Consider the following 14,750-nt stretch of genomic DNA (forward strand, 5'->3'; position numbering starts at 1 on the left):
CCCACGACGCACAGCACCCGGCCTCCCAGCGAGCCGCCGCCCTGCCCCCTGGCGCACCGCCTCCGTTCCTCCCACCGCGCTGCCGCCTTGCCCCATGGCGCCGAGTCACTCTGCCCTCCACCGCCTAATCTCCGCCGCCCATCGGACCTGACAAGAGGCTCCACCCTTGGCCATGGATAGGGGCTGCGGCCTTCTTGGGGCGCCGCCATGACCTTCCCAGAGGGGCCACTGATGAAGCTATGTACCTAGGGTAGGGTCATGGACCTGTCCCAACTGCCCTACCCAAGGACATCTCTAGAAGAAATCACCTTTCAATCGACTTGGAGGTGTTCCACTCAACAGACTCGAAGACACTCGACCAAGAAGCAATCACTCGACCAAGATCCAACCACTCGACGACCAGGAGACCTAAAGTCACTCCGCACGCTAACGGTCGGTCATTAAGTAGCTTTTATGGTCATCATAGCACTTTATTAGGGGCGTTACCAGTAACGCCTGACCTTAATGTATTTAAAACTCTGCATAACTGAGGGCCGGAGGGGTCCGGCGAACTCTATATAAGCCACCCCCTCCTCAGTGTAAAGGGTTCGCACCCATGTAATTCGTACACACATAATCCAGTCGACCGCCTCCGGGATCCGAGACGTAGGGCTATTACTTCCTCCGAGAAGGGCCTGAACTCGTAAACCTCGTGTGCTTACAACTACTCCATAGCTAAGATCTTGCCTCTCCATACCTACCCCCTACATTACTGTCAGACCTAGAACCACGACAGTTGGCGCCCACCGTGGGGCCGGTGTTTTAGCGATTTGTTGGAGGAGTTGTGATCTTTTTCGATCCAAATCATCATGGTTTCTGGCGGAGTTTTGGTGGAGGGATGCGAGATCCGTCTCGGCGCGCTCACATTCATCGCCGACGACTCCGCTTGGCTTCAGGAGGCTCCACTCGACGTGGACGCACTCCCTGTCCGCAGGGCAATGCACTTTAGCGTGCGTCCGCGGCGTCCTCTTGCGGAAACCGTCGACCCATTATCGGTCGGCTCCTGTGTTGTCCTCCCTCCCTGTTTCCCGCCGGCGCAAGCGCTCCGGTCGGTCGAGACTTCAGCGGTGGGTGAGACACGCGGTGGCACGCCAGTCGGCCACCCCTCAAGTCGCGGCGATCAAGCCCGACGAATCCCTCTACGGCCTGTTCGACCTGTCGACTGGCTCCGCAGAGACCGCATCCGACTGCGACAGTAGTGATCCGACGGCGGAGGTTCTGATGGTCGATGGACCGCCCAGTCCTCCCGGTTTTCCCCGCACCGACGGAGGCGCAGGTGGAGGCGACCCGTCGCGTCCCCATGAGGAATATCTCCCCGAGCCTCTCACGTCGCTGTAGAGAGAAGAACTTCGTCGCCAGAACGTGGATGCACTGCACACTCCTATCGTTGGAGAAACCCCCGAGGCTCATGCCTTTTAGGACGCGCGCCTGGCAAACTTGGCCGAGCGCACTCGACTGGAGAACCTCCAGCGAGCACTCGATGAGCGTGCGCGACAACGGGTTCCAGAATCCAGTCGACGTTAGCTCTTTTCGCCCCCGCAGGTATATCAAACTCCGATTCAGAATTTAGCAGCTGCAGCCCGTATAGCAGAGTCGATTCAGCCTTCCCAGTCAGAGGCTGGCAGAGGCTTGATGCAGATCAGAGCATTACGCCGGGCAGCAGGAGACCAGAATTCCGCTGTTTCTCAGTCGCGGAACAGGATTCATAGCAGATCCATTGCTGCAGACACAGTCCAGTCGGCTCATAGCCCAAGATCGCCCCCGAGGCGTGAGGGATGTGGGGACCGGTGTGATTAGTACAGGAACCGTGAGCAGTATGATCACCGATTCGATCGTGACGATCGACGTCGAGTGCCCACCCCTCCCCCGAGGAGTGGATCGTATGTGCCTCGACAACAGGATGACAGGCGCCCTCATAGTGTTGGGCGAAGGTTTCCAGTCGACCCCAGGGAACCAGGATTTGATGCGAGATCCATTCTCGTTCAAGGTTTGGTCGACAGGAACAGAGCTCACCGAGAAGGTCACGACAGAGATGCACCTACCAGCAGCAGAGTACATGTTTCGGGGCCAGAGTGCTTTAGTAGAGCCATCAGGGCCGCTGTGATTCCTCCCAACTTCAGGTTGGCGACTGGAGTCAGTAAGTTCACTGGTGAGTCCAAGCCCGATACTTGGCTTGAAGTTTTGGTCATCACTCCCGACTAGACAATACCGTACATCGTGTACATCCTAAGGAAAGAACTCCCAGAGGATGAAGAATAGGCTCGACATATCATCCGTCGATCCAACGCCTTTACAGTCATAAAGGGACTGTTGTATAGAGAAAGCGCGTCTAGAGTCAGTCAGAAGTGTATAACACCAGAAGAAGGTCAGATAATCCTTGATGATATCCACTTGGGGACCTGTGGTCATCATGCGTCCTCTCGGACCATTGTGGCTAAAGAATACCGAGGGGGATTCTACTGGCCAAGAGCAAATGAAATGGCGAAAGAGATAGTCGACAAATGTGAAGGATGTCAGTTTTAGTCCAATATGTCGCACAAGCCCGCGTCAGCCCTGAAAACCATTCCACTCGTCTAGCCCTTCGCTGTTGGGGACTGGACATGGTTGGACCACTGAGAACGGGCAGGAGCGGCTTCACTCATGTGCTAGTAGCAGTCGACAAGTTCACCAAATGGATTGAAGCCAAGCCTATCAAGAATCTTGATGCTTGCACTGCTATCAGTTTCATTAGAGAGTTGATATTCAGATATGGAGTTCCGCACAGCATCATCACTGACAATGGGTCAAACTTCGATTCTGACAAATTCAGAGCCTTCTGCGCCTCTCAGGGCACACGAGTCGACTACGCTTCGGTCGCTCACCCCCAGTCGAATGGACTAGCGGGAAGATCAAACGGCTTAATTCTCAAAGGACTGAAACCCCGACTGATGCGCGACCTCAAGCACGCAGCAGGTGCATGGGTCGACGAGCTTCCGTCAGTTCTTTGGGGATTGAGGACAACCCCGAACCGATCGACCGGAAGAACCCCATTCTTTCTGGTGTACGGAGCCGAAGCAGTTTTGCCAAGTGACCTGCTTCACAACGCACCCCGAGTCGAGCTCTACTCTGATGATGAAGCAGAACAAGCCCGGCTGGACGCAGTCGACTCCTGGAATAAGAAAGAGAAATGGCCATGATCTGATCGACCATCTATCAGCAAGACTTGCGTCGATTCCATGCCAGAAATGTGAAGAGTTGAGTCTTCCAAGAAGGAGACTTGGTCCTCTGAGTGGATCAACAGAAACCACACAAAATCGCTCCTACTTGGGAAGGTCCCTACATAGTCACCAGAGTCCTCCACAATGGAGCGTACCACCTTTATAATGTCGATCGCCAGATTGATGAGCCACGAGCCTGGAATGCGGAGCTGCTCCGCCCCTTTTATACTTGAATTCTCACTCGGATGAGATGTAATAAGAAAAACTTCTGTAGTTTATTTATCAAAGACAAGAGCTTTATAATTTTCCCAGTGATTGTTATTGTTTTTGTTTGCGTGAAAAATCCCCCAGCGGGTGGCTTAGCTGCGAATCCGTTTCGCCTAAGTTTGTAAAAATAATTTCCTACCGAGTGTTGAGCCAGCCTCCCACTCGGGGGCTTAGCTGCGAACCCGTTTCGCCTAAGTATTTGAAAATCCTACCGAGTGGTGAGCCAGCCTCCCACTCGGGGGCTTAGCTGCGAACCCGTTTCGCCTAAGTATTTGAAAATCCTACCGAGTGGTGAGCGACCCTCCCACTCGGGGGCTTAGCTGCAGTCCAGTACTCGCCTAAGTATTTGAAAATCCTACCGAGTGGTGAGCGACCCCCCCCCACTCGGGGGCTTAGCTGCAGTCTAGTACTCGCCTAAGTATTTGAAAATCCTACCGAGTGGTGAGCGACCCTCCCACTCGGGGGCTTAGCTGCAGTCCAGTACTCGCCTAAGTATTTGAAAATCCTACCGAGTGGTGAGCGACCCTCCCACTCGGGGGCTTAGCTGCAGTCCAGTACTCGCCTAAGTATTTGAAAATCCTACCGAGTGGTGAGCGACCCCCCCCACTCGGGGGCTTAGCTGCAGTCCAGTACTCTCCTAAGTATTTGAAAATCCTACCGAGTGGTGAGCGACCCTCCCACTCGGGAGCTTAGCTGCAGTCCAGTACTAGCCTAAGTATTTGAAAATCCTACCGAGTGGTGAGCGACCCACCCACTCGGGGGCTTAGCTGCAGTCCAGTACTCGCCTAAGTATTTGAAAATCCTACCGAGTGGTGAGCGACCCTCCCACTCGGGGGCTTAGCTGCAGTCCAAGTACTCACCTAAGTTTGAAAAATCCTACCGAGTGGAGAGCGACCCTCCCACTCGGGGGCTTAGCTGCAGTCCAGTACTCGCCTAAGTATTTGAAAATCCTACCGAGTGGAGAGCGACCCTCCCACTCGAGGGCTTAGCTGCAGTCCAGTACTTGCCTAAGTATTTGAAAATCCTCCCGAGTGGTGAGCCAGCCTCCCACTCGGGGGCTTAGCTGCGGTCCAGTACTCGCCTAAGTTTGAAAAATCCTACCGAGTGGAGAGCGACCCTCCCACTCGGGGGCTTAGCTGCAGTCCAATACTCTCCTAAGTACGAAACACATCCCAATCCGCAAGGACGACGAGGTGCAGGTCGACTGCCACCTTCTCCTTGGGAGCTTCGCCACAAATACAACGTGCACTCCATCTCAATCTGCAAGGACGAGGAGGTGAAGGTCGACTGCCACCTTCTCCTTGGGAGCTTCACCACAAATACAACGTGCGCTCCATCTCAATCCGCAAGGACGATGAGGTGCAGGTCGACTGCCACCTTCTCCTTGGGAGCTTCGCCACAAATACAACATGCGCTCCATCTCAATCCGCAAGGACGACGAGGTGCAGGTCGACTGCCACCTTCTCCTTGGGAGCTTCGCCACAAATACAACATGTGCTCCATCCCACTCCGCAAGGACGACGAGGTGCAGGTCGACTGCCACCTTCTCCTTCTGAGCTCCGCCACAAACACAACGTGCGCTCCATCACCGACCCGCAAGGACGACGAGGTGCAGGTCGACTGCTACCTTCTCCTTCGGAGCTGCGCCACAAATACAAAAGTTGTCTCGAGTGAATAACGAGTTCCACTCGATGGAGGATTCATGAAGATATTCAACGATAAACCAAGTTCAGATAAATCCTAAAGGTTCCAGACGACAGATCGAAGTGCTCTTGCATTCAGCCCGAAAGAGTTTAACGGTTACAAAAACCACTCGGCATTCCGAGGCAAATTTAAGGTGGGGCATAAAAGTTTGTTCACTCCGCAGGAGGAGGACTCGCAGGCTCGACGAACTCGTCCAGGTCGACGCCGTCGGCGATCCGAGTGGCTGCAGCAATAAGTCTCCATAAAAGATCGGAAGTCATGCCTCTGGGTGTTGGCGACCTTGATTGCTGCCAGCTTATCTTGTCGCACCTCCTTGAAGTGGACACGAACCAAAGATAGAGCCACATCAACACCACACCGGGCAGAAGATTTCTTCCACTCCTGCACTCGATCAGGGATCTCGTTAAGTCGAGTCATCAGGACTCAAGATCATTCTGGAACGTGGCCTCTGGCCAAAGTGCCGTGTCGATCCGTGACGTGGCGACCTTCAGTCGAGCCAAGTAGTACACAACACCGTCGATGCGGGATTCCAGTCGGAGCAGATTCATGGCAGTTTCATCTTTCACGGGAGAATTTATTGGGTCCAAACCTGGCTCAATCCGCCCAGTCTCCTCCTCGAAGTTCTGGCAAAACTCTGCATTCACGATCCAAGGATAAGTCAATTTTCATATGCTGAGTCGACAAAAAAACATTAGTCGGAACAAAATGTATACCTTCAAACTTGATGAACAACTTCTTAGCAAGGCTCCTCAGATAGCTCTCCAGATCGTCCCTCCTGTGAGCGATGCCTTCCATCTTCTCGTATAGGTTGAGATTGTCCTTCTTCAAGTGCATGCACTCCTTGTTGTCTTCGTTCAGAGCAGATTTCATCTTGGTGTTCTCTTCTTCCAATTGGCCGACTGAAGCCAGTTTCTGTTCAGCCAGAGCGGTTCTGTCGTCAGCTTCCTTTTGAGCAGCAGCCAAATCCTGAGCCTTCTTCGCCAGAGCTTCTCTCAGTTTTTCTGCAAAGAAATGGTGCTTGATTCAGAAAGAGCAGAAGGGTACTCAATCCTAAGACAAACCAGTCGACAAGCTCGTCTTACCATTGGCGTCGTCCTTGGCCTTTTGTAGCTCTGTCTTGGCCAATTCCAACTCAAGGTTTAGTTGGATCTGCTGTTTCTCCAAGTCAGGAAAGCGAGCTCCAAGATCACAAGATTTCTGCAATCATGGAGGAGAAGTTATATTACTGCGAAAAACGACAAAGACAATAAATACTAAGACTACGGTCGACTGCCCGTAGTCCACCATAGTCTCGGGGACTACACCCAGTGGGTGCACTTTGCGTGCCCCCACCGGTTCTGATCCCACTCGACCGGCCCGCCGGAGTCGAGTGCAGGGAGTAAAAAAACAGAGAAAGAAGAACTCAGACCACAGTCGACTGCCAGCAGTCGACTGCGGTCTCGGGGACTACACCCAGTGGGTGCACTTAGCGTGCCCCCACTGGTTCTGATCCCACTCGCCCAGACCGAGTAGAAGAGACAAACTACCGGTTCGGTTTACACTCGACGCGGCCAGACCAGATTGAGCGAAAGAATCAAAATACAAAGACTACAGTCGACTGCCAGCAGTCAACCGTAGTCTCGGGGACTACACCCGGTGGGTGCACTCAGCGTGCCCCCACTAGTTCAAAAATTCAATCGACACACCCACTGGGTGTACAGATGCAACGATTTTCAGAAAGAGAGTCTTCAGATAGCATATCCTAACAGAACAAGCGGTGACCAACTAACCTGAATGTTGCTTTGGAGAGCCGAGCTGGCGTCGTAGGCGGCCTGACTGGTGTCCCGCACCGTCTTCATCTTCTCCATCATAATGCCCGCCTGGCGTATGGCTTCCTTGGCAGCATTCACTTCGTCCTCTGGGACATGATGGGTCGCAAAAACTGAAGGTGGGTCGGCAGGGGCCTGAGCAGTGGACGAAGAAGGCAAGGCACTCAACAATGGTACGTCGAAGGTAACAGAACCCCGATTGGCATCACCAGCGTCCTGAACGACTGGTTCCGCCCTCGGCGTCGACTGTGGCACCTTGCTTGTAGGAGCTTGCCTATTTTTCCTCGTCAAAGGCCTCTCAGGCTCTTCATCATCATCATCAGGGAGGTCAATAATGTTAGGAGCTATTCAAAGATCAATCGCCAAAATCACATCACCCAATGGTACACATTGCATTTGAGTTGACCAAATAAAGACAAAATGTCAGAAATCATACCCAGATTGGAAGTGAATGCATCCTCCATTACCTCATCCTCGTCCCTGCAAGCTGAGGTCCCGGAAGTAGCAGCGCTGCCAGTTCCAAAGTTCGTCTGGTTAAATCAAGAAAAAACAAACAGCACGGGGGGTCGAGTGAATACAAAGGGAGACACTCACGCAGAAGCGACGGGGATGTCAATCTTAATCTTCGGCAACGCCTTCCGAGGCTTCTGCTCTGCAACTTTGGGATGCTTTGACGCTTTTTCAGTTGGGGTTGGTGAAGAGGTCCGAGGACGCTTTGAAGACTGACCAGCCTGAGCAATCGCCTTTTCACGGGCGCTCGGTCGTTCTTGGTCAAGCTTGGATCGCCTCTCGCTGTGAGGAGGTGACTCGACTTCTTCTTCGTCACTTGGGTCGTCACTTTCTTCGTCCCCCTCACCGTCAGAATACCATTCGCCACTGTCGCCGCCGCTCGCCTCTCCTTCCAGGTCTTGCTCTTGCTCTCCGTTGGGCATTGAATACATTTCGATAAGGACCTGAAAGAAAGCAGGAAGAATAAAGTCAGTCGACGCAGTATAGACAGCTGCGCGAGTGAATTCAAATTACAATCAAAAGCTTAGAATCGGACCTTTTCTGGTTCATGGGACTGGTCGAATGGAGGAACTCTCCTGGCTCCCCTGGGGTTGTCCTTGTTTCCGGTGATGCCCGACAGCCACTTCTCCAGTGTGTCGTCATTGACCTCCTCTGGGTGAATCCGAGTGGTGTCGTCAAGACCCGAATACATCCAGATCGGATGGTCTCGGGCTTGAAGAGGATGGATGTACCGCCGAAGGAAAACCTCCAAGAGATCCATACCAGTGACCCCGTCACGGATAAACTGGACAACTCGTTCGACCAGCACCCTAACCTGCGCCTTCTCCTCCGGGAGCACCTTCAAAGAGGAGGGTTTCCTCACTCGTCCATGGTAAAAGGAGGGAGGCCAGTCGACTGCCCTGGTGTCGGCTGGTCTTTGCAGTAAAACCAGGTCGACTGCCATCCGCGAACCGAGTCGGGAAGAATCATGGCTCGAAAGGAACTTTTCCCTCTCATCTGAACACCAAGACCCCCGCACATCTGAATCACTTGTGTTCTCTCGTCACTTGGATTGGCCTTTTTCACCGTCTGAGAACGACAAGTGAAAATGTGCTTGAAAAGACCCCAGTGAGGCCGACAACCCAAGAAATTCTCGCACAAAGACACGAAAGCAGCAAGATACACGATTGTGTTGGGAGTGAAGTGGTGGAGTTGTGCCCCAAAGAAATTCAGAAATCCTCGAAAGAAAGGGTGAGGAGGCAAGGAAAATCCACGGTCGACGTGGGTGGCAAGGAGAACGCGCTCACCCTCCCGAGGTTGCGGCTCAGATTCCTTCCCCGGAAGCCGCGCCGACCCATGGGGGATCAGCCCTCTGTCGGCTAGGTCGTCGAGGTCTTATTGGCGGATCGCCGAGCGGATCCAGTCACCCTGGATCCAGCCCTTCGGCAGGCCGGCTCGCGAGGAAGATCCACCCCGACTGGTCGCCTTCCCCTTCGCCTTTGCTGTCGCCTTCTTCGCCCGCTCCAGAGCCGCCGTCTTCTCCTTCCCCATCGTCGCCGGCGAGACGCGTACAGAGCGGCGGCGCTGGGGCGAGAGCGAGCGTGACGAAGAAGCCTGAAGAAGAGAAGAGGAAATGAGAACGCACTGTTCAAGAAACCCCGGTCCGACGCCTTATATGAGGTCGCTTCCGAGTGGCTGAATGGTAGGCCCGGACGGTCCTCTCAAATCCCGTAACGATCACGCGCGCGATACGTGGCGAAAAAGGTGGCACGAAGATCGAGGCAGCTCCGCTCTATCCTATCCCATTACTGTGGCCTCCCCCGTCCCGCGCGCTTCCCAAAATTCGAATCCCGCGAAATCTATGGGCAGCAGAACAACTTGTCAGACGGAAGATCTCCTCCACACTGTCACTCGGAGCTTTTCAAGTAAAGAAACTCACTCGACAAAAAACTAAGAATGGATCAAGGCGACTGAAAAGGAAGTTGTTGTCATCACTCAGGTTCATTGATCCGAAACAAGATATGCTCATGGCATGAAAAATGAGTCGGAGAAGTTCTCAACTCCTTCCCCACTCAAACCTCGATCCATTCGGGGGCTAATGATGAAGCTATGTACCTAGGGTAGGGTCATGGACCTGTCCCAACTGCCCTACCCAAGGACATCTCTAGAAGAAATCACCTTTCAATCGACTTGGAGGTGTTCCACTCGATAGACTCGAAGACACTCGACCAAGAAGCAATCACTCGACCAATATCCAACCACTCGACGGCTAGGAGACCTAAAGTCACTCCGCACGCTAACGGTCGGTCATTAAGTAGCTTTTATGGTCATCATAGCACTTTATTAGGGGCGTTACCTGTAACGCCCGACCTTAATGTATTTAAAACCCTGCATAACTGAGGGCCGGAGGGGTCCGGCGAACTCTATATAAGCCACCCCCCTCCTTAGTGTAAAGGGTTCGCACCCCTGTAATTCGTACACACATAATCCAGTCGACCGCCTCCGGGCTCCGAGACGTAGGGCTATTACTTCCTCCGAGAAGGGCCTGAACTCGTAAACCTTGTGTGCTTACAACTACTCCATAGCTAAGATCTTGCCTCTCCATACCTACCCCCCTACATTACTGTCAGACCTAGAACCACGACAGCCACCGCGACCTTCCCCAGCTCCGCCCTCCGCTACGGCTGCCGTCGGCGGCCTTCTATCCATGCTGGAGCTGCCCCCCGCCTGGATCCGGCCTCGCACAGCCGCCTCGCCTGGATTTGGTCCCGTCGCCGCCCCACTCTTGGGTCCGGCTGCCGTGCCAACCCCGCACCTGGGTCTGGCCGCCGCAGTGCACTCACCCCACTCCTAGGTCCGACAGTCGCGCCGCCCCCACGCCTAGGTCCAACCATCAGCACCCCGTCCCCCTGGCACACGAGCGCCGACATCTACCGCCAATCCCCAAGCACACCGCCCAAAGGGCCCACGCCCCATCCCCCGACATTATCCTGCCTCGCTGGCGCACCATGGATGTCTTCCTCTTCTGCCTAGATCTTCTTCGTCCTTGGTGCTTGCGTGCACATGACAGCCACATGTGGTGTGAGGAGAAGCCAAGCTAAAAGAAGAACACACTTTCTTCACACGTGTGTGCACGCAAGACAGGCACAAAGAAGTTCGGAGCCGCCGACCCCAACAGCGAAACAACAGCTATGATCGAGGTGATTCTTGTGTTATAACATATATATGTTCTCAGCAATCCAGTAGGCTGTTCTTTGCTCTGAACTCTGCAACGTGGCATAATACAGTAATCCTGACCGCTCCTTCTGAATAACGGAGTTGACTTATCAGTAGAAAGTCTTGAACAATATGACCATCTCTGCTTCTGAAAACGTTGTTAACTTCACTCCCTATCCATCTAGTTAGCACAAAGGTTTTTTGTGCTGCAAAAGCAAGGATGGAGGCCTCGAAGGACCATCATTTTCTGTAGCTGGGATGCAGAAGAGTACAGATTGGTAAGTGGATCTCTCTTCCAGCACCACATTCGTTTGTTATACATATGTAGGCAACTTAAAAGCATATGCAATGGTGATCACAATTTACGTTTATGCAGACAGGATCAACTGAATGGGTTGAAGAAAACAGGGAGATGCTTTCCTCGAGGGGTGTTGCTTATCTGAATATTGATGTTTCAGAGTCAGTCCAGTTTTACTCCCATCTACAACTCCCCAACTTGATGAACTACTAATGGAATCAATTAAAATGGAAAGAGTACTAACTGATAGTCAGTTTTTTGGTTTTGGTCATACAAAAGAGTAGCTGTTGAGTGGTCAACACTCTATAGTGGGTGCGTCAACTTTGAACCACCTGTCTCTGACAATATCATGCTTATGCTATTTTTCTTATTAATAACAAGATGGTCAAAAAGTCAAAACATTTTGTTTTTTCAATTCATGAAGGTTCAAGACGCCGACAATTCATCTCAGACGGCTTATGATTCATGGGTCAAATCCAATGCTTCTCCCAACGTGAGTTGTAAAATGACTTCCTTATACAGTTAGCACACCGTTATCACTTGCGATATATAGTACTGATTGCTGTCAAACTCTGGGTTCCTTTGTGCGTAAAATGAAACCTGCAGCTTCGGGGTTTCATGTCTGAATCTTCATTTCTAAATTTCAGCTCCAACTCTGAAAATGTTCCTAGCTATTTACTATAGTTAACATATATTGTCTCTGATATCCTGCATGAAGATTCAACGACTGGGCAATGGAGGATCAGACTATGCAGCATTCATTCAACATGTTGGCATTCCATCCACCAACTTGATATTTGGAGAAGGTAGGGGCGCATTTCGTATTGTTTATTCTTAGTTTCTCGTATCTCTAATGGTGCTCCTTGGACATTGACAGGGCCAAGATATCCTGTTTACCACTCTTTATACGATGATTTTGTAAGGGTGGAGAAGTTCGCGGACCCTGGGTTCTCTAGGCATGTTGCAGGTGCAGCCCCGTATTCATTTTGTGTTGTGTGTTACTCCACCCGTTTAAAAATATAAGATGTTCTAACCTTTGTCTGAACCGGATGCATACAGTCATGTTTTAGTGTGTATGTTCACTCATTTCAGTTCGTATGTAGTCCATATTGAAATATCTAAAACATCTTAAATTTGTGAACGGAGGCAGTTGTACTTGGTAGCTTCACAACATAACCAACATCATCATCTCACAGCTGCTAGCCGCTGCAGCATCAATAACAACAGCGCGGCGCTCCTGGTGCTCCTCTCCCTCTACTGCCTTGCATGCTACAATGCCACCGCCTCCTCACTGTACAGAAAGTTTGAGTGAGGAAAAATTCCAGCTCATGAACGAACATGAAGAAGTTCTAATGTGATGGTGCCATTCCCTATAGTTATTTGTTTCTCGTGAATGCATTTGGTTGTGACTGATGGATCTCTATCTTAATATATTCTTTGCTTTATTCTAGTGTGACCTGCACAGAGCTCTCTCTATTCTTGTTTTAATCAACTCACTGATGCACGTACTGAGTAATTCGTGCGACTTTACTACATCTTGTTTCAGATAGCAGCCCAACACTAATTCTTCTTTCTGATTTGAATGCCAGCTGAATCCATTTATTAAGTTGTGACTTTAATTGTGCCCATGTAATGTTGTTGGAGAGGAAATCTGGAGTTAACTGAAGTCCAACTATTACGTTGGACAAGGTTCATCTACTTCATGGTCAGCAAAATTCGACCCTCCCTAGCGTGCCAGCTATTTTTAATATCACAAAAATAAGTGCATATAGTTGATGAGAAAACCTCAAGGAAATTCAAACATTATGTTCTGAAGAAGTTCACTTATACAAAGTGATAGAAGGTTGGGAAAAACAGAGAAGAAACATTGGTGTTAAAAAATAAGCCAAAAGGCATTTAACTAAAAAAAGAGTTTGCTAAAAAAACTCTAGAAGTTTACAAAACCCCAAAGCCTGTAAGTTAAAACAGTAGACAATTTTTTCCGTCTCTGAAACTAAACCAAGAATTTTAAATTTAAGATACATAGCAGGTCAATGTTCATAAGAAAATCAGAAAAAAATTATCTAAATAAAAGCAAGAAATTCAAATTAACATACAACATGAGTTTGATGCTTATTTTTTATAAAAATAAAATTGTTTTACGGTTCAAAAAATGGAAAAAGAAAGTATTTCAAATAAACCAAGAAGTCCAAATTATATATAAAAGAAGTTCAATATTTATATAAAAAAACAGGTTTTCTTTGTTACTAAAGAATAAAATTAAAGAAGTTCAAATTAAAATAAAAGGAGTAGTTTGATGTTTACGGAAAACTCAAATTCTTTCCATTTCTAGGAAAAATAAAATTATGAGATTCAATTTTGAAAAAAATGTTTGATGCTTATTGCAAAACATATTTTTTTCTAAGAATAAGACTAAGAAGTTCAATTCAAAATAACAGAGAAGTTTGAAGTATATAAAAAACTCAGATTTGTTGCAATAAGTTCACGTGCACCACCGTGCATGGTTCAGAATTTATATTGCGGGACGTTCGACCTTCAATTACATGTTTTAAAATGGAAAAAATGACGTTCGACCTTCAATTGCATGTAATTTGACGTATACACAAAAAATGTGACAGAAGTTCATAGTGAAAACAACGAGAAGTTCAATTACTGCAAGGAATGCATTTCAGGTGAGAATAAAAAGTATAGAAAAAATAAAAGCATAAAAGGTTTGTTGAAAGAAGTTCAAGTGCTCTGTCCAGGGAAGTTCAAAAATTCCTGCGAGAGAGGTTCACCTCGTATTTCCATGTTTGATTTTTCCGTATAAAAATCGAATACAATTTCTTTACTCAAAATATGAAAAGGTGAAGTTCAAATTTAAATAACAGAGAAGTTCGGAGTTTATTAAAACCTAGGATTTACCTGTTAAAAAAATAAAAAACACAACGCCATTTTTTGCACTTTTAAAAACAACTCATAAACGAAAAATGGTTGCTAGAAGTTCAAGTACTCGGCGAGGAAAAGTTAAAAAAATCTTGTGAGAGAGGTTCACCGTGTATTTAGATGTCCAAAATACATTAAAAAATGTTATTTTTTGTGTTTTAGAATAATTATCTCAAACCAGAGAGAAGTTCAAAGTGATAACAGCCGGAAGTTCACGTACTACATGGTGCGTATTTCATATAAGAAAAAATACAATAAAGTGAAACAGAGTGAAGTTCAGACAGACTTGCCCCAGAAGTTCAACTACTTCACGCAGTGCAAAAAACAACACATAAAAACAGAGTGAAATTCAAACAGACATGCCCGAGAAGTTCAACTACTTCACACAATGCATTTCCATCCGCAATGAGGGCAGAAATCATGATCTCCTCATTTTCTAATTTATTTCAAAATGGTAGGAAAATCATTTGTGTAAGTTAAAGTCCTCGGTCGGAGAAAGTTAAAAAAAATATTGTGAGAGAAGTTTGTACAATAAGAATATCATTTGTGTAACACTGACGAAATGGATACGAAAATTACAAACGAAAATATGCCACAGAAGTTCAATGTGAAAACAGCAGGAAGTTCGACTACTATAGTGAATGAATTTGAGATGAAAAACTTTTAAAATCATCGCGAGTACGAAAAAATGATCAACACGGGAAAGTTGCATGTTTACATCAGCTTTCCACCGGTATATCACTTGCTCAATTTCGATGAGTGGATGGAGAGCTACAAGTAGTGGATGGAGATCTACGAGCAAAAAAA

General features: G+C 48.9%; 1 protein-coding gene across 4 annotated transcripts; it reads left to right on the forward strand.

Annotated features, from left to right (window-relative positions):
* The first annotated feature begins 10,156 nt into the window (after nt 1–10,156).
* LOC125541335 (probable glutamate carboxypeptidase LAMP1) lies at nt 10,157–12,142 on the forward strand. Of its 4 annotated transcripts, XR_007297490.1 has the most exons (5): nt 10,157–10,998; nt 11,097–11,179; nt 11,443–11,511; nt 11,737–11,824; nt 11,896–12,142. XR_007297490.1 is itself a non-coding variant. In XM_048704778.1 (4 exons), exons 1-4 carry the CDS (start codon nt 10,696–10,698, stop codon nt 12,039–12,041), a joined length of 312 nt encoding a protein of 103 aa, XP_048560735.1. In that variant the 5' UTR covers nt 10,157–10,695; the 3' UTR covers nt 12,042–12,142. The 4 variants fall into 4 exon arrangements, 1 of the variants encoding a protein (XP_048560735.1); XR_007297489.1 differs by lacking the exon at nt 11,097–11,179; XM_048704778.1 differs by lacking the exon at nt 11,097–11,179 and having other exon boundaries at nt 10,157–10,704.
* Nucleotides 12,143–14,750: the final 2,608 nt, after the last annotated feature.

This window comes from Triticum urartu, chromosome 2, assembly GCF_003073215.2.
Source record: "Triticum urartu cultivar G1812 chromosome 2, Tu2.1, whole genome shotgun sequence".
NCBI lineage: Eukaryota > Viridiplantae > Streptophyta > Magnoliopsida > Poales > Poaceae > Triticum > Triticum urartu.

What these genes read in the sequence shown, in the direction of transcription:
- LOC125541335 (XM_048704778.1), top strand. An exon ending in AATCCAATGCTTCTCCCAAC is followed by an intron (nt 11,512 to 11,736) that starts GTGAGTTGTAAA and finishes TCCTGCATGAAG; the next exon opens with ATTCAACGACTGGGCAATGG. An exon ending in CAACTTGATATTTGGAGAAG is followed by an intron (nt 11,825 to 11,895) that starts GTAGGGGCGCAT and finishes GGACATTGACAG; the next exon opens with GGCCAAGATATCCTGTTTAC.